At 52.0% G+C, this 18473-nt stretch overlaps 1 protein-coding gene across 2 annotated transcripts in view; it reads right to left on the bottom strand.

The window, feature by feature from the left end:
* LOC137436605 (uncharacterized) overlaps positions 1 to 18473 on the bottom strand; it is a 185236-nt gene that overhangs the window by 31443 nt on the left and 135320 nt on the right. For both annotated transcript variants that reach the window (XM_078786604.1, XM_078786603.1), the window contains one exon: positions 232 to 581. In XM_078786604.1, coding sequence (XP_078642730.1) covers positions 232 to 581 — 350 coding nt within the window. The remainder of the gene's footprint in view (positions 1 to 231; positions 582 to 18473) is intronic.

The raw sequence follows: 18473 nt of genomic DNA, 5'->3' as shown, positions 1-18473 counted from the left end.
GAAATCTCACTTTTCAATCACTTTCCAGCTTTCACATCATGGCTTCTGGCTGGTGTGTTCTTTCACATTATTTATTACCAGTAACTCTGTTATGAAGCTTCCCTCCAAAAATGAGTTAATAATTAATTTACATATTATCAGCAATATATAATTCGATTTGCTTCATCTCATCAAGTTATATATTTTAATTTCATATATAACTTTTTATTAAAGTTGTGCATTTTAACTTACCGGAAAGTTTTCCACAAACAACCAATTAATATCTGTTTCATTTGACTCCACAGTGAAGTCGCATGGCAAGGTGGCCGTATCACCAACTTCCGCTGTCACCGTGTGTATTTTCATTGGTTTAAGTTTGCGTGGTATTCTTGCATTCTTCCTGCTTTCTTCTGTTTCATTACCATTTCCTTTCTTCATAAGTTTTTCCATTTTTAAATCATCTTCAATTTTACTCGTGTTTTTCACATTTGAATCTTGCAATTCTTTAACAATTTCGTTTTTCTTCTTTCCATCCTCATTCTGTTCTTTCTCCTCTGTTAATTGATCTTTATTCACACTGTTCTGAGATGGGTTGCCGCCACCTGTCAAATACAAATGAACACACAAAACGTTTTCAAAGATTAAAAAAAGCAAAATTGTTGATGAAACACCAAATTTTACAAAAAAACAAAAAAACATATATGTATGTATATATATATATATATATATATATATATATATATATATATATATATATATATATATATATATTGTTGCGGTTTTTAGAACCTTCACTTTGTAAATTTAGTCGTAAATTTCCTTATAAATAACCCCTGTGTAAATTTCCCCTTAATTGGCTGTTAATTGAAATAATTGCACCTTAGTTAGTCCATGTACAACACGTAGCGAACCATAGGCTCCCTTAATAGTTATTTCATTATTATGTGTTTCAGGTAAGGCTGTGTTTCCAATCGTTGACTCTATGTTGCATCAATCAAATGAGATAGATCCCTTGCAATATCCCCATGGCCTCCTAAAACTGCCAGTAAGGCGGCGTTCGCCACTGCTGCTTTGGGTTGTTTTCAGCGCCTCAAAACTCCATTGCCCACGAGGCCAGGATAGGAGAAGAAGGGCGTGGCCCCACTCATCATCGAAGGTGGAGCCAGAGAGCCCCTTAACGACCAACCAGGAATCGGTGGGCATGGCTTGAGAGGGCGTGGACAGAAAGATCTGGTAGGTTCGTGAGGGTTCCACGGGGGTGGTTATAAAATCCTGGGCGCGAGGCCCCCACGACAGGAGACGCGGGAGAGGTTCATGAGAGTCGGTGAGGAGGCACGACAAGCAGATGCGTGATCCAGCTGAACCGGAGAAGAGAGAAAGACGTGAGGGGGTGCTGATATTGCGGCAATAAACCGAGACCCTCTAGGGCCCTATTGTCGCCGGTTGTGAAGACCCGGAGCTGCCGGCTGCTGTTCGCTCCAAGCCCGGAGTGTGAACTTGGAGCGTGAACCTCAACGCTTACCGCATGCCTGGATCCTTCTCTCCCTGACGCATCCTTACTATCGGCCTGGACCATTCGCTCCTTGAGGCATTCCTGCCTGCAATTTCCCTTTGTCGTGTAAGTCCATGGTCTGTCCTTTGTGTTGGCTGGGTATAAGTAAGAGTGTTTAAGGAATTGCTCTGTGTCCTTCTGCTCCTTCCATTTTCTGTATATTACTTTGATTCCTTCTCTTCCTTGGTTTTGGTTTTTGTGTAAATAATTAATAAATCCCTGTTCCTACTTATCCTTTGGTTTCATTCTCGTCCGATCGCTTTTGTCTTTTCCCAATTGAGTACTTATGGCGCGATTTCGGCAGAACCGCTCATAATCGGGTTAGTCATTGTTAACGGCTCATGCCGCAGTTTGCTTCACTCGGCGCAATCCATCTATTTCGCTGCAGCCCGGGCGGGAGTATTTCCTCGCGTACCGGAAGGCGCTGGTACTTAGGTCATAGGAAGGATAGGCCTAATATCCTATTCAGCACTGACCGGGTGTGACGTCATACCCCCAGGACCGGTCGGACGGCCAGCTTAAAAAGACGAGGGGATTAAACCCCCCGCGGTAAGGGGAGTGCCATCCCCGGGATCCGTAACAATTGGTGTCTGGGGGTGGGATTGGACCCGAACCAAATTTTTAAATCCATCTAAAAAATTTGGTCAAACTTTGGAGCGGCCGAAATTTTATTATAACACCTAAATTAAAGTTGCGCCATGGATGATCAAGGCGATCAGATGCCGGTGGAGGTAGAAGAAGAAGGGTTAGAGGCAGCCCAGGAACCCAGGGAGGAATTGGAGGAGGAGAGCGATGAGAATACGGTAGAGGGGATTTCAGGCGCACAAGATTGCGGCGTCGCACACGAGGTTGCAGCAGCGCCAAATGGCGCCGCGCACGTGACCGCAGCAGCCGCGCCCGCGGCACCGATGGACTAGGGCCTATTTTGGGAGCAAATGAAGGCCTTTATAGTCAAGTCGGGTGAAGAAATGGAAGACAGAAGGAGGGCTGACAGTGAGAAATTGGGAGGCCAAATTGGAGCAATGGGGGACGAAGCGAGGGGTACCAGTGAACGGTTGGGCAATCAAATCGGGGAATTGAGAAATGACCTAGGAAGGAAAATTGAGGGGTTAGACAACACAATAGAGGGGTTAGACAACACATTAGAGAGGTTAGACAACACATTAGAGGGGTTAGATAACACATTTGAGGGATTAGACAACACATTGGAAGGGGTAGGGGACAAATTTGAGGGGCTAGAAGGTAAATTGGGAGGATTAGGGGCCAAATTGGGGGGCGTAATTGGCCAAGCCAAATAAATTAATGAGGGGTTAGCGAGGGGGCAAGCCAGATATGAGGTAAGGGAAGTTGAGAGGGAGGTTGACCGCGAGTTGGGCGAGTAGGTCCCAAGGGTACGCGACCAGGTAATGCGGGTCAAGAAGCGGGGGTTGAGCGAGGTGGAGCGAAGCACATGTAACTGGACCGGGGTAGAGATCGCGACCTGGGGTATGGGGAAGCCAGCGACCGCTGAGGTAGAAGAGGGAATTTTAATAAAGCCAGCGGTCGACGAGGTGAATAAAGAAAAAGAAATAATGGGTATAGTTGAAATTGAAAAGACGACGGAGGTGGCCCAGGAATTGAAGGGAGAAATGGATTGTGCACAAAGTCTAAACTCACATCATGATGTCGTGCTGCATAATCCTTATAAAGATTTGCAGGTGCGTGTGGAGCGAAGGAGAAGAACCCCGAAGGTAAGACGGGCTGTGTATGGTGCGAAAAGGTTTTTCGGAAAAGTGTTTTGCGCGAGAGGGTTTGTCGCGCGATTGGGGTCGACATGGCACCCGGGCGTTTGTGGGAGGTCCGTGGTGCGTGGTGTGAGAAAGAATGGCATGCGTGTGAGGAAAAGGTGTGCGTCGGCGAGTGAGTGTGTTATAAAGTGTGGGAGTAAAACCGAGTGCGAGCGAGAATGCACGTCGGAGTGTACGGAGTGTGACACAGAGAGTGAGAGTGATACGGAGTGTACGTGCGAGGGTGAGAGTGACCCGGAGAGTGAGTTGGTGGTGAAGCGCGTGATTGGGTGTGCGACGACGGACTGCACACCCATGGGTAGGTGTGCGCTGGACGGGGGTGCGAGGGAGCGCACACCCGTGAGTGTTACGGAATATGTAACGGGGATGAGTGCACGCAAGGAGTGCGTGGAATGAATGTGTGCCGCAGAGAGGTGTGTAATGGAGTGTGCGAACAGCGGGTGTGTGGTAACAGAGGGTGCGAATGGTGGAATGGGTTCGCGAGTAGAATGCATGGAATGCATGAGAGGCGCTGAGACGCCGGGATGGGTGAGTGAAAAACGGAACGAGTGGTGTGAGCATGCAGAGAATGCATCGACGTGGACCGGGGCAGCGCTTAGGCTGACGGTTAGCCGACGCGAGCACTCGGTGTGCGGTGCGCTTTGTTTGCTGCGGGGACTGCCCGGGACCGTAAGCACGTCGCTCTTGTTCGGGGCGTCGTGCACGATTCGGGCCGGGCCCCGCACTGAATGGTCGGAGCCGCGTCAGAGCGGCGATCGGTGCGATTCCGGGGGAGGGGGGCCAGGTCGGACCTTCGCCCCCTGGCGGGGACGGGGTTCCGACCGGGCGAGCTTCGGTCGTCGGGCCGGAGACCGCAAGGGTCTGCGCCGCGATGGGCCATGGAACCTAGGCCCGAGCATGCCGCCTCCCCCGAATCGTAAATGCCGAACGGACCCACCTGCAGGCGACCAAACCACCCGAATTCATTGCTCGGCTTTGCGAAGCCGAGTTTTAAGAATGTAACGACGTACCGAGGCTCAAGTTAATGGACATTTGGTAGGGATAGGGAATATGAGCAGTGAAATTTGATGATTGGCAAAATTGATGAGCAAAATTTGATTGGCAGTACTGATTGGAAAATTTGATTGGCAGAAAAATTGGATGGGCAAAATTGATAACAAGAGATGGCCGATGTGGAGGGATGGCAAATCCACCATCCCTCCCATCACCCCGGGCACATGAGCATTAGTTATGGGGTTATGGCAGTGCAAGCTCGCCGAGGGCGGGTTTGGATAATTATTAGGGACCTAGAGATGACCATAGGTAACTGTAGAGTTAAGTAGGGACATTGTATCTGTAGAGGGGACGTAGCAGATTAGGTGGATTATAACGATGTGGGAGTGCATAGTATAAGGGATGACTGGGGATGCACTAAGTTAGAAGGGCACCAGGTAGTTTAGATAATGCAGTTGTGTTTGTGTTGAGCAAATGAGGCAATGCTCGTGAATGGTGCCGTGTGTGTGAAGGAGGTGGTGGAGCAGCGTATTGTGAAAAGTGTGAGGTGAGTGAGTTGTATGGAGCGTGGAAGTGATGGAGCAGTGTATGAGTGAATAATTGTGATTGTGAGTTGTATTGAGCGAATGGTCCCGGAGGAAGGAGGGTGCAGGTGGCACCAGGTGTGTGGGCACAGGTGTGCCAATACAGGTGAGAATCGTTGTGGGGAATGAATAATATGGAGTAAATGGAGTATGGAATGGATGGTGTGGAGTGAGTATGGTGGAAAACGTGGAGTGGAGTGGTTGGTGCGAAGGGAGTGGATGGGGAGGATGGACCCCTATCACGAATACCCGGGGAGGGTAGTTTAAGAGTTAGGTAGAGGGTATAGGTAAATTGTGGTTTGATATTGGCATCTGTGGTGCGTGTGGTAGAATGGTGTTTGGATGGGTGCATTAGTGACGTGGAAATGGCTGGGCGTGTGGCCTGTTAGTGAGAATGGTTAAATGCGCACTCCGCCACTGTGGGGATGTCGGCCAGGTGAGGCCGCAGGTTGGCTCTGGGAGCCGGTAGAGTTCAGTGGGGCCCGTGGATCCGGAGGACGGACCCGGGTAGCCCAGTGCCAGAGAGGGCACCGAGGGGGTAAGTGCCAGGGAGGGCCTTCCCCAGTAGATAGGTAGGGTGAGGAGCTAGGCAAGCTCGGAGGCAACTACAGTGGCGGAGGTGTGCAGGTGAGCGGACCTGCTAGGTGAGCCACACGACTCAGCCCAGAAACGGTGCGAAGGCACAGGGAGTTGAATCGGGGGAGTGAGACCCCAAATTGATGAGCACCACAGATGGTCAGTGGGAATTGGTTTTTAGAACCGCATAGTGTAAGACGGCCAATGGTTTTGCAGGGAAAGACACCGGGTAGTGTAAAGTGTGTTAAAGTCATTTAGAAGGTAGATATGATTGAAATCTCCTCGCACCATCTGCATCCACTCACCTGAGGTGATGACAGACCTCCACACCATGCCATGGTTGTTTTGTTTATTTGTGCAAATGTTTTGGGAATGTGAGATGCAACATGACGTGGGTGAGACATTGTGCTTGGTTGTTCCATCTCTTCCTCCTCATGAGGAATTGATGAGGAATTCGGGTGATTGCAAATTTGTTTATAGGGATTGTGACGAATTTGGTATTAGGGGAAATATGGGGAAGACAAGACAGTAGTGACGAATTGGTAAATGTGTAGATTTTGTAAATATGGGGTAAGGGCAAGGGTAGAGTGGGTGACAGGGGGTGTGGCGTACGTTAGGGACGAGCTTTCTCCGCTCGCTCTCCGTGCGCACCACGCTCTGCATTACCTGTATTGATGTGTACCCTTGCGCCCTTACCCATCGCTAACTCTGCTTTGTCTTCCTTCCCCACCCATGGACCGTGCTCTCTGGGCACTGAGGGAGAGCGTGCGGGAGCCGCATTTGTGTGCCCGAATTCCCGCTGTCAGCTGCCTGGATCGATGCACCACTTTATGTACCACACGTCTTGCGGCCATGCACCACCATATGGACCACGGTACTGTGGCCGAGCACCACTGATGGACCCCACTTGTTGGGGCCTGGCCCCTCTGCTGGGACTGGCCGTTGTGACCAGAAGAGTTGGCTTGTGGACCACAGTGAGCTGGCCCCTTTTGCCCTACGGGTGGACCACCCATAGTTTGCCCCTGTGGGCCATCAATAAAAATGGACACGTTTTGTGCTTTTTTATTTATTATTGTGCAAATAGGCAGCAAGCCACCAAGAAAGGAAACATCAAGAGACAACATCAAGAACGACGGCCCAGCAGAGCACTAGTGACAAGACCATCAGTTGTTTTTTTTATTGTGTGTGCAATGGTGCTTGACTGGTGCTTGCTTGATTGGTGCTTTGGTGCTTGCATGCTCGGGGGATGCATTGCAATAAAATTCTGCTTCCCCGGGCATGCGAGGGTGGTGTATCGATGCAGTGCATGCTCTTTCCTCCCTCCCACAGGATTCTCTTTTTGTTTCCTCAAAGGAATGACAGGTCCTGGGTTTGCGTGTAAATACAAATAGTGTCACTTGTAAATAATGCTCCCCACCGTAAATGTGTAGTTTGAAAATGAATTCCGCAATTCGGTTATCCTGTGGGTGTGAATCTGTTAGGGAGGATGCAACGTAGTGGCGGACATATTTAATTGTGTTTTAAAACTGTCGCACTCAGGGTCAGGTTAATAGTAGAGGGTATTACACCTGCGTGTCACATTAAGTTAAAGTTTTTTGTCGTGAGGAATGAGGGTGCTGTTTTGCGGTTTTTAGAACCTTCACTTTGTAAATTTAGTAGTAAATTTCCTTATAAATAACCCCTGTGTACATTTCCCCTTCATTGGCTGTTAATTGAAATAATTGCACCTTAGTTAGTCCATGTACAACACGTAGCGAACCATAGGCTCCCTTAATAGTTATTTCATTATTATGTGTTTCAGGTAAGGCCATGTTTCCAATAGTTGACTCTACGTTGCATCAATCAAATGAAATAGATCCCTTGCAATATCCCCATGGTCTCCTAAAACTGCCAGTAAGGAGGCGTTCGCCGCTGCTGCTTTGGATTGTTTTCAGCGCCTCAAAACTCCATTGCCCACGAGGCCAAGAGGAGGGGAGGAGCCGCAGGATCACGGGCGTGGCCCACCTCGTCCCCAAAGGTGGAGCAAAGGGCGCTTGCCAACCAACCAGCACCGAGGTGGGCAAAACCGGTAGGCGTGGCATCGGAGTTGGCGGCTTCATCGCACGACGCGCAATATAAGCACGCTCGCAAGCCTTTTCGTGGCAGATGCGTGATCCAGCTGAACACTGAAAGAGAGAGCTTCAGCGGCGGATGACCAAGGAGCACCGAAAGATGCATAAGAAGGCAGGAGAGACCAAGGCGCGTAAAGCCCGGAGATGCTGCTTCGAGCAGCCCGGCCGCGTGAAGCCCTGACGCGCTGCTGCGAGCAGCCCAGCTGTGAGAACCCGAGTGCGGGGAGTCGGCAGCTGCTCGCTTCCAGCCCTACCGTTCTGCACGGACCCTTCTCCTTCCAGCCATTCGTTCCTGCCTGCAATTCCCTATTCGTGTGAGTCTGTTTGTATTGTCCTGTCGGTATAAGTAAGCCTGCTTAAGCATTGCACTGTCTTCTTTTTCTGTAAATTACGTTCGTTTCTCTTTCTTTGGGTTGTGTAAATAATTAGTAATAAATACCTGTTCCTCCGTACTCTTGGTTTTCATTCTCGTCCGATCGTCCTTGTCTTTTCCCTGATTGAATACCTTTGGCACGATTTGGCCAACGCTCATGAATCGGGTTAGTCATTGTTAACGGCCCGCGCCGCAGTCCGCTTCGCTCGGCGTAATCTATTAACGCTGCGGCTCGGGTGGAAATTATCTTCTCGCTTACGGCCGGTATTAGTACGCAGGTATTTGGGACTTCATTGACTAATGACCCTGGCTACTACCGACCGGAAGTGACGTCATAGTTTCCAGGATCGGAGACGGCCAGTGTAAAAGACAAGGGGATTAACCCCCCCCCCCCCCCCACGTGGTAAGGGGAGCGCCGTACTCCGAATCCGTAACAATATATATATATATATATATATATTGTTACGGTTTTTAGAACCTTCACTAGTAAATTTTAGTAAATGTTTCCCATATAAATGATCCCCTGTAAATATCCCCATCAATTGGCTTTGTTAAAGATCGCACCCTAGTTAGTCCATGTACAACACGTAGCGAACTATAGGACCTCTCCCTAGTTATTTCATTATTATGTGTTTCAGTTAAGGATCTGTTCCCAATAGTTGAATCTGCGTTGCATTAATCAAATAAGATAGGGCCCTTTCAATTTCCCCAATCGTCTCACCCGCTCTTCAAAGTAACAGTAGGGCAGCGTTCGCCACCGTTGCATTGGGCTGTTTTGCTAGCACCACGCCACAATAAGCCATGCGGTCTGAAGCGAGGAAGAAGGGGGCGGGGCCACAAGAACAAGGTGTGGCACATCGACTCGTCATCGGAGGTGGAGCCAGCGAGCCCTTTGCCGGCCAACCGGCGCTGCGGTGAGCCAACCTGTAGGCGTGTCATCGGAGCCGGCGGCTTGATTCCGACACGGACAATAAAAGCGGCTGCGAGGGACTGCTTGAACAGTTGAGGGAGAAGATGTGATCCGGCAGATGAGTGAGGTACCCGACGAGGATACGGAGCATTGTAAGGAGGAGATTGGGTCCGTTTGACGGCGACAATCCCGCGCTTTATTCGCATTGTCCGACCGTGAGATACGAGACCAGAAGCTGCCGCTGGCTGTTCACTTCCAGCCCGGAGCGTGGACCTGGAGCGGACCTCAATGCTGTGCCTCTGCCCGGACCTTCCAGCCCTGCTGTCCCACCTGGACCTTCTCCCTCTTCCAGTCATTCCTGCCTGCTATTCCCCTTTCGTGTAAGTCTGTGTGTTCTTTCCTGGGCGTTCGATAATTAAGACTGTTTAAGGCTGCACTGTGTATCTTCTTCTTCTGTATATTACTTTTGTTTCTTCTTTGGTTTTGTACATAATTAATAAATGTCTGTTATTTCTTACCCTTTTGGTTTCATTCTCCCCCGATCACTTTAGTCCCTTCTTCCCATTGAGTACCTGTGGCACGATTCGGCCAACGTGCAGAATCGGGTTTGTGAATTGCTAACGGCTCGAATCGCGGATTGCTAAACCGCTCCGCAAATACCATCTTGTCCGTGGTTCGAGCGGTATATGTCTCCCTGCTTTGTGGAGGGATTGGTAAAGGTATTCGGGATAACACCTTCACCAATAACCCTGACCAATCTCACCCCGCAAAGGAGCGTTATAAGTACCAGGACTAGAGACGGCCAGCTTAACAGGCCAAGGGGATTAACCCCCCTTGCTAAGGGGAGTGCCGCCTCTGAGATACTTAACAATTGGTGTCGAGGAGTTGGGATTTGGACCCGAAACAAATTTTTCTATCATCTGAAAAATTTGGTCAAAATTTGGATCGGCCGAAATTTTATTATAATATCCTAAATTTAAAATTGTGCCATGGATAGTCAAGGCGATCGGGTGCCGGCAGGGGAGAATGAGGAGGTAGAGGCGACCCAGGACCCCAGGGAGGCAGTGTGAATAATGGAGGAGGAGAGCAATGAGGATGCGGTAGCGGGGGTTGCAGGCGCACAAGATGGCCGCGCCTCGCACATGTCGACATGGGCCGCACACACTGCGCAAGTAGGGGTTGTGGATCTGCAAGTCCTTATGGCCCAATTCAGGGCTTGTATGATGGAGTCAGAGCAAAGGATGAACGCTCGGAGTGAGCGAATCAGTCAGGAAATGAGGGACGAAGCAAGGGGTACCAGTGAACAATTGGGAAACCAAATTGGAGGATTAGAAAACCAAATTGGGGGCCTAGGAAGCAAAATAGAGGGGTTAGACAACAAATTTAAGGGGTTAGACAATAAATTTGAGGGATTAGACAGTAAATTTGGGGGGCTAGAAGGTAAATTGGGAGGATTAGGGGCCCAATTGGAGGACGTGAGTAGCCAAATGAAGGAAGGGTTAACGGGGTTGGAAAATAGAATGGCCGCCTAGGAGAACCAGATGGAAGGGGTGAAGAATGGGTTAACGGGGCTAGAAGACAAGATGGGAGGCAAATTGAGGGAGATGGGGGAGCAATCCACCCGGGAAATTAAACAGATGGGGGAGCAGATAGAGGAGGTAAAAATCTGGCTAGAAACCATATTGGACACCCACAAGGGGGATTTGGAGCAGATGAGGGCGGCATCTACGAAGGAAATAGGAGAGATGGGGAGGATATAAGGTGCGGAGTGAGCGAAGAGGTCGCGGGGGTATGCGAGGAGGTAAAGCGGGGTGAGGAGCGCATGGAGAAAGAGGTGAGGAACAGCATGGCTAGGTTACAGGGGGGGGGGCATAGAAGACCTGACGCGGGGAGTAGAGCAGCTGACAGTGGGACAAAAGGAGTTAGCGGAGCAGGTGGAAAAGAACACGGCGGTAATAGGGGGGTTGAAAGCGACGCAGAAAGAAATAAAGAAGGAATTAATAGCGACGAAGAAGGAATGTCAGACGGTACATGAGGGACTGACGGAGAGGTTAGAGGAGGTGGTAGAGGCAATGGAGACGAAAGAACGGGAAGTCAGGACGCACATAGAAACGACCAAGGTGGCCTTAGAGGAAGAAATTGAAGGGGCGCACCGGCAAATAAAGGAGGTGAAACAGAAGTTAGAGGAAGTGGAATAGGGGGTAAGTGAAATTAAGAAGAGACGGAGGGAGACTAAGAAAGAGATAAAGGAGGAGGTGATGGAATTGGTGCAAGGTCTGTGCTCACAGCGTGATGATGTGCTTACTGACCAAATAAAGAGTTTGCAGGTGGCGGAGGAGGAGCGAAGGAGAAGAGGCGCCGAGGTGAGTGGCGATATGCTAGGAAATGTACATGGTGTGAGGAGAGATTCAGCGAGCTTGGGTGTTGGTCTAGACCCGCGTGTTCGTGAGAGGCCGCTGGTGAGGTGTGCGACTGGTGCAGAGTGTGTGGGAAGAGGATGCGTGCAAGGATGTTCGACCATGGGGAGTGCGAGAGGTATTGGTGAGAAAGGGTGCGCGGGTATGGAGTGGGTAGCGGGTTGCGGAGGGGCGACCCAGGCATCGACACCGACAGGGGTAGTGTTCAGAGGGACGGGGGATCCACGAGAGCCCCCCGGGAATAGTGTACTGTGGGGGCCCGAACAGTTCGGCCCCGCGCTAACCCCGCAAGGAGCAACACACGGGGTCCGGCCTTCGGGCACCCACAAGGTCCCACTCGCACCATATGACGGCAAGAGTGATCTGAGGGCATACCTGGCGCAGTTTGAATATGTGTGTAGGGGTAACAGTTGGAATCCGGACGAAGGTGGAGTACACCTTGTGGGGGCACTGCGCGGCGCGGCGGCGGAGGTGCTGACAGCTTTACCACCGGCTGCTCTCACCCTGCCAGCCCTTCGCACAGCCTTAATTAATCATTTCGGCATCGAACAGCAAAGCGAGCTTGTTAAAGCTCAGCTTGCTCAGCGAAAACGCAAGCCCCATGACACCATCGGGGAGCTTGCCCATGACATTCGCCTCGCAGTAGGGATCGCACATGCGGACATGGCAGCGAGTTCCCAGGAAAGCTTGGTGCTGGATCACTTTATCCAGGCTTTTCCGGATCCGGAGCTCCGACAACAGCTCGCCACGTGGCGCCCGCAGACCTTGAGCCAGGCGGCCGACACTGCAGCCCGTTGGGAAGCAGCGAGGCCCCTGGCCCGCGGAGGCGAACGCCACGCAGTGGCGGTTGCGTCAGGTAGGGCCCGTGACGGGTGGCGGCCCCCCTAGGGGCCCCTGACCTGGAGAGCATGGTCCGGAGGCTGGTGGACCGGCGTCTGGCGGGACCTGGACCATGGCAGGCGGCCCCGGCGGTGGGCCACGACAAAGTACACCAATTCGGACATTCAGGGGGGGGGGGGGGGGGGGGGGGAATTTGGAATACCGGAGGCAAGCACCTTACCAGGTGAGGTGCTATAATTGTGCTCGGCTGGTCACCGTGCGTGCGAGTGTCGAGCTCCCCGACAGCCGATGCCCTCAACTCCGCCCCGCATAGATCGGCCTAGCCGACCTCAGACAACCCCCCCCCCCCCCCGCCAGGGCCCGGGAAACTAGAATGTGCCGAGCAAGCAGGGCGGTGTTCGGCAAATAGGGGATGGAGCAGAGCCCTCATTGACATGACAGGTCTGTCACATTGTGGCCACAATGTGGCCACAAACACAATGTGGCCAAATTGGTACAGGTAGCATCACAATTCGGTGCAAAATGCCGGCGTGGGGGTAGACGCCGTAGTGGACACAGGAGCTAGCGCCATGATCATCAGCCCTGTGATTCTTAATTCGAGTGCAGATTGGCTGGGATAAAATCCAGCGTCTGGAAAATCATAGTTTGCAGCTGGCTACCGGGGCAACGGCTCTGATCATAGGGCATGGTTTTGTGACCCTCAAGTTGGGATCGGAAAAGAGAGAGATAGAGGTTTGGGTGGCGGAGGTGTGCGACCCGTGCTTAATAGGGTTGAATTTGTTGACTGCCAGCGGTTGTAAAATCGATTTGTGCCGGGGGACCCTGCAAGTGGGAGTAGAGGAGCTACCATTGGAGGGGGTGAGCATGGCCGAGAGGACGGAGCTGGAGGCTTCTGAGGCCGTGACCATCCCTCCGAGGGCCGAGGCCATAGTGCCAGCCCAGTGGTCAGCTCGCCCAACATGGCAGGAGTTCTGCGGCCTGGTCGAACCGGTGGCAGCGCAATCCATGCCTGGTTTAATCGTGGGCCGCACCCTTGTCAAAACGGACGGGCCGGTGGTGGCCGTCCGAGTAATTAATATTAGCACAGAACCACACACTATAGTGAGGGGAACGAAGGTAGCTGGCTGCACCCCAGTTAAGGAAGTCGCGGCAGTGAGGGGCGAGAACGTCCAGCCGAACCGGCCCCAGGGGGAGCCTTCAATAACTACTAGGAATTGGCCCGATCCCATTTGCGAGATGGTAAATCGAAGTAGCGTAGAGTTGGAAGGTACCGAGAGGGAGGCCTTACACAAACTCATTGGATCCCATTTGGATATCTTCTCCTTGTCCCCCGAGGATATTGGACGTACGGGCCTGGTGAAACATCAGATCCACACTGGTGAGGCCTGGCCTATTTGTCAGCCCGCCCGACGGCTCCCTTGGAGCAAGAGGAAGGAAGCTGACGAGCAGGTAGAGAAAATGCTCGATGCAGGCGTCATCGAGCCCTCGTGAAGTCCCTGGATGTCACACGTTGTGCTGGTTAAAAAGAAGGATGGGACCACGTGTTTCTGCATGGACTATCGCCAGCTAAACAACGTGACACTCAAGGACTCATATCCCCTGCCAAGAATTGACGATACCCTCGATGCCGTTGCGGGCTCAAATTGGTTCTCAACTTTGGACCTCAAGAGTGGGTATTGGCAGGTGGAGATGGATAGGGCAGGGAAGGAGAAAACGGCATTTTCCACAGGTAAGGGGCTGTATCAGTTCACTGTGATGCCGTTTGGTTTGTGTAACGCCCCCGCCACCTTTGAGAAATTAATGGAACATGTACTAGGCGGCATGCCATGGCAGTCCTGCCTGGTATACCTGGATGACGTCCTAGAACATGCCAAAACATTCCCCCAGGCTATAGCTAATTTGGACCAGGTGTTTGGGTGCCTCAGACAGGCAGGGTTGAAGCTGAGTCCGAGTAAGTGCACTTTGTTTGCAAGAGAGGTGGCCTATCTAGGTTACGTTATCGTTCGCGAGGGGGTAAAAACAGACCCAGGCAAACTTACAGCGGTAGAGGAGTGGCCCGCACCACGTACCATCAAGGAGGTGCGGGGATTTTTGAGACTCTGCTCCTACTACCGACGCTTTGTGGCGAAATTTGCGGAGTTGGCCCGGCCCGTTCACCGGCTTACGGAGAAGGGCACGCGATTTTTTTGTTTTGTATACTGAATCGAGGCTCGTGAAAGAGCTAACATTTACTTCACAAACAAATCAACCAGACAAACAAAATATATAAAACGAGGGAGCGGAAGACAAGATGGGGAGAGAAGGGGAAGCACACAAACACTTGAGAGCACACAACATTTGAGAGCAGGGAGATGTGTGGGAAGGAGAGGGCTTGGGGGGAGGAGGCATGGGAAGGGGGGGGGGGGGGGGTGGGAGAAGTATAAAACACAAGGACACCAAGGACTCCCAGGACAGAAGTTGGTATTTCAAAAAAGTGGAATTGGGGTGAAATTTGCGGGGGTAGAAAAGATCAAGGTTTTGGATGGGGGAAGATAAGAGATGGTGGTGAACAGCTGTTTTCAAGACCTGGAGGGTGGAGTGGGATTGAAGAGAGTGAGGGAGTTTGTTCCAGAGGCGGGAGAAAAGAGGAATGAAGGAGTGAAGGTGAGCAGAGAGTCTTGATTTTGGTAGTTTAACCATAAGAGGGTTGCAGGCAGATCATGTGCGACCTGTAGGAATATTTGCGGGACAGATCCCAGAGAGAGCTGGGGGGGCAAGGCCAGAGAGGAGTCGGTAGAAGATGGAAAGACTACCAACCTGCCTGCGGTGAGTGAGTGAGAGGCCCTTGGAGTTAGCTTCATCGCGGGAGATTCCAATGATTCTGAATGCTTTGGATTCAACAGCGTGAAGACGAGCTAGGTGTGAGGCTGGAGCACCTGCCCAGAGGGGAGAGCAGTATTCCATTGAGCTGTGGATGAAAGCCTTGTATGTGGTGAGGAGCTCAGGTGTGCCAAGGAAGGACTTCGCACAACGGAGGATGCCCAGTCGGCGACTGGCTTTGGAGGCCAGATTTGAAATGTGGTTTTCCCAGGAAAGATCATGGCAGATAGTGAGACCCAAAAGCTTGAGTGACAGAACTTCTTGGAGAGGATTATTCAGAAAGTGGACGGGAGGGTTGTCCAGTCGGTCTTTTCGGAGAGACATCGTAAGAGTGTGAGATTTGTCAGGATTGAAAGACATGTTCCATTTGTTTGCCCAGTCTGTGATTTTGTCCAGGTCTGCAGAGAGAGGAGGCTGCAGACTGCCGATCTGAGGGATGAAGAATGGAGCAACAGAGAGTAGAGTCATCAGCAAAGAGATAGAGAGGATTTTTAAGAGAGTCAGAGAGATCATTGATGAAGACCAGATTGATGATTGATGAAGATTGATGAAGATTTAATTGGACAAGGGAGTGCCAAGAGGCCTTCCTAAAATTGAAGGGGTGTTTGACATCCGCACCCATTCTAGCCGACCCCACTAGTGACGGGACCTTTACCCTGGACACGGATGCAAGCCAGGAAGGATTGCGCGCAGTTTTGTCGCAGACACAGGAGGGCGTGGAGAGAGTGATTGCTTATTACAGTCGTGCCTTGAGTAGGGCCGAACGAAATTATTGTGTCACCCGCAAGGAACTATTGGCTATGCTGGCTGCCATGAACCATTTCCACCCGCACTGGCGCGGGACGCACTCCGCTCTCTTGCTCTGACCCCGTCCTCTTGCTCTTACCCCGTCCTCTTGCTTGCTGTCGCTCGTTGTTGCTGGGGAGAAGGAAGACGCCTGAACGAGCAGGTGTGACCGAGCCTGCGAGCCATCGTGCGACCAGCTGCGCTGCAGCTAAGGGGACGCAGGCCACGAAAAGGGCGCGCCAGGCAGCAATCCACGCTGGACCCTCCATTGCCTCACAAAACAACCATCCATCCTCAAGCCATACCTGCCTGCAATTTCCCCCGTGTAAGTGTGAACGTCGTCTGTCTTGAATGTTGTCCTGGGGTTTATAAGTAAACTGCATAGTATAAGCTAATGATTTCCCTGTGTCACCTGCTTCTTCCATCCATTGCTTGTAAATAACTTGATTGCTCCTTTTTGCTTGTGTGTGTATAATAAATCTGTTCTTCCTCTGTACTCTGTCTTCCTCCTCTCTTCCTTCTCTTTCGGTCGCTTTAGAGGTTTCCAAATTGAATACCTGTGGCGCGATTTGGTCAACGTTTGGGGGAGTCGGGCTAATCGGGGATCCTGTAACGGTCGCGGTTGACCATCCGCTCGGCCCAAAGTAACATCTTGTCCGCGACCCGCAACAATTGGTGTCGAGGAGTGGGATACGAGGCCCGAAGCGTGCTTAATGCGCTCAAAATTACAAGCAGCTGGAAATTTGTTTTGTGTTGTAAAGAAAAAACCCGAATTTTGAAATCGCGCCATGGCTGGTCAAGGCGATCGGATGCCGGTGGGTGAGCTAGAGATAGACGGGGTGGAATCGACCCAGGACCTCGGGGAAATGTATATGGAGGATGTGGTTGAGGGGGTATCAGACGCGCAAAATGGCGCTCTCGCGCACGAGGTATCAGGCGCGCAAAATGGCGCCTTTGCGCACGCGGTTACAGCGGCACCAAATCTAGCCGTGCTCGTGACCGTAGCAGCTCCGCTGGGGGATTCGGACCTTTTTATGATGATACAAATGAGGGCCCTTATGAACAGGCTAGAAGCAAAAATGGATGCTCATGGTGAGCGAATGGGACAAATGGGGAACCGGATGGATGCTCAGAGTGAGCAAATGAGCGCTAACAGTGAGCGATTGGGAAACCAAATTGAAGCAATAACGAACGGAATGAGGGCCGATATGGAGCGAATCGACAAGATTGGGGACAGAATGGGTGACCGCATGCAAAAATGTGGGGAGACCATGGATTGCATGGTGGGCGAAAGGGTCCCAGGGGTGCACGAGGAGGTAACGCGGGTCGAAAAGCGCTGGTTGAGCGAAGCGGAGGAAAGCGCGGGTACAATGACGGGGGTAGAAATCGCGACACGGGGTTTGGAAAAGCCGGCGACGATGAGGTAGAGGGTGTTTTATTAAAGCCAGCGGTCATCGAGGGGAACAAAGACAAAGCAGTGCTGGGAATTAAAATTGAAGAAATGACGGAGGTAGCCCGGGAATTGCAGGGAGAAATGGAAAATGTGCAAAGTCCCTGCTCAAATCATGATGATGGACGCACTAACCAAATAAAGAGTTTGCAGGTTTTGGTGCAGGGAGGAAGAAGAACCCCGAAGGTGAGACGTGCTGTGTATTGTGCGGGGAGATTTTGTAAGAGGATGTTTGGCGACAAAAGAATTTTCGCGCGCTTGGGATCGAGGAGGCATCCGGGCGTTGGTGAAGGGTCCCGTGTGAGTGGAAATGGCACGCGTGTGAGGAAAAAGTGTGCGTCGGCGAGTGGGTGTGTTATAAAGTGTGGGAGTGAAACCGAGTGCGAGCGAGAATGCACGTCGGGGTGTACGGAGTGTGACACGGAGAGTGAGTTGGTGATGGCGCAGGTGCGAGAGGGCACATCGGAGCGCGAGTGTGAAACCGAGTGCGAGCGAGAATGCCCGTCGGGGTGTACGGAGTGTGACACGGAGAGTGAGTTGGTGATGGCGCAGGTGCGAGAGGGCACATCGGAGCGCGAGTGTGAAACCGAGTGCGAGCGAGAATGCACGTCAGGGTGTACGGAGTGTGACACGGAGAGTAAGGTGGTGGTGGAACGTGTGCGAGGAAGCACACCTGAGTTGGTGGTAGCGCGAGTGTGGGAGAGCCCATGTGAGCGCGTTAGTGGGTGGATGCAAGAGTGCACGCCCATGGTGAGTGGTACGGAGTACGTACCCAGGGAGAGTGTGCAAGACGGTGCGCGAGGTGTGTTAAGGGAGTGTGCGAACAGCGAGTGTGCGCGAGAGGTGTGGTGTGTAACAGGGAGTACGTTGGTGGAATGTACGGACGGCGTTGGAACGCCGGGTTTGGTGAGGGTGAAAGGGGTAGCGTATGCGTGTGAGCATGCAGGTGAAGCATCGACGGTAACCGGGTTAGCGGTTAGGGCGACGGATAGCCGATGCGAGCACTCGGGGCGTGGTGTGCTTTGTTGGGTGCGAGGCCCGGCGCGGGTCGATGCTGCGTCGCTTCTCTTCGAAGCGTCGTTGTCGATTCGGGCTTGGCCCCGCCCCGCACGATCGAGTCCGGGCCTTGGCGGGCGAGGCGACCGGTCCGGTTCAAGGGTGAGTGGGAGGAAGCGGAACGGTGCCCCCTCATGGGGACGGGGTTCCGACCGGGGGAGATTGAGCTATCGGGCCCGGGACCGCAAGGTGCCGCGCCG

The sequence above is a fragment of the Myxine glutinosa genome, chromosome 11 (genome assembly GCF_964187855.1).
Source record: "Myxine glutinosa chromosome 11, kmMyxGlut1.1, whole genome shotgun sequence".
Lineage (NCBI taxonomy): Eukaryota > Metazoa > Chordata > Myxini > Myxiniformes > Myxinidae > Myxine > Myxine glutinosa.
Note: the sequence above shows the minus strand (reverse complement) of the source record. Positions and strands in the feature narration are given on the sequence as shown.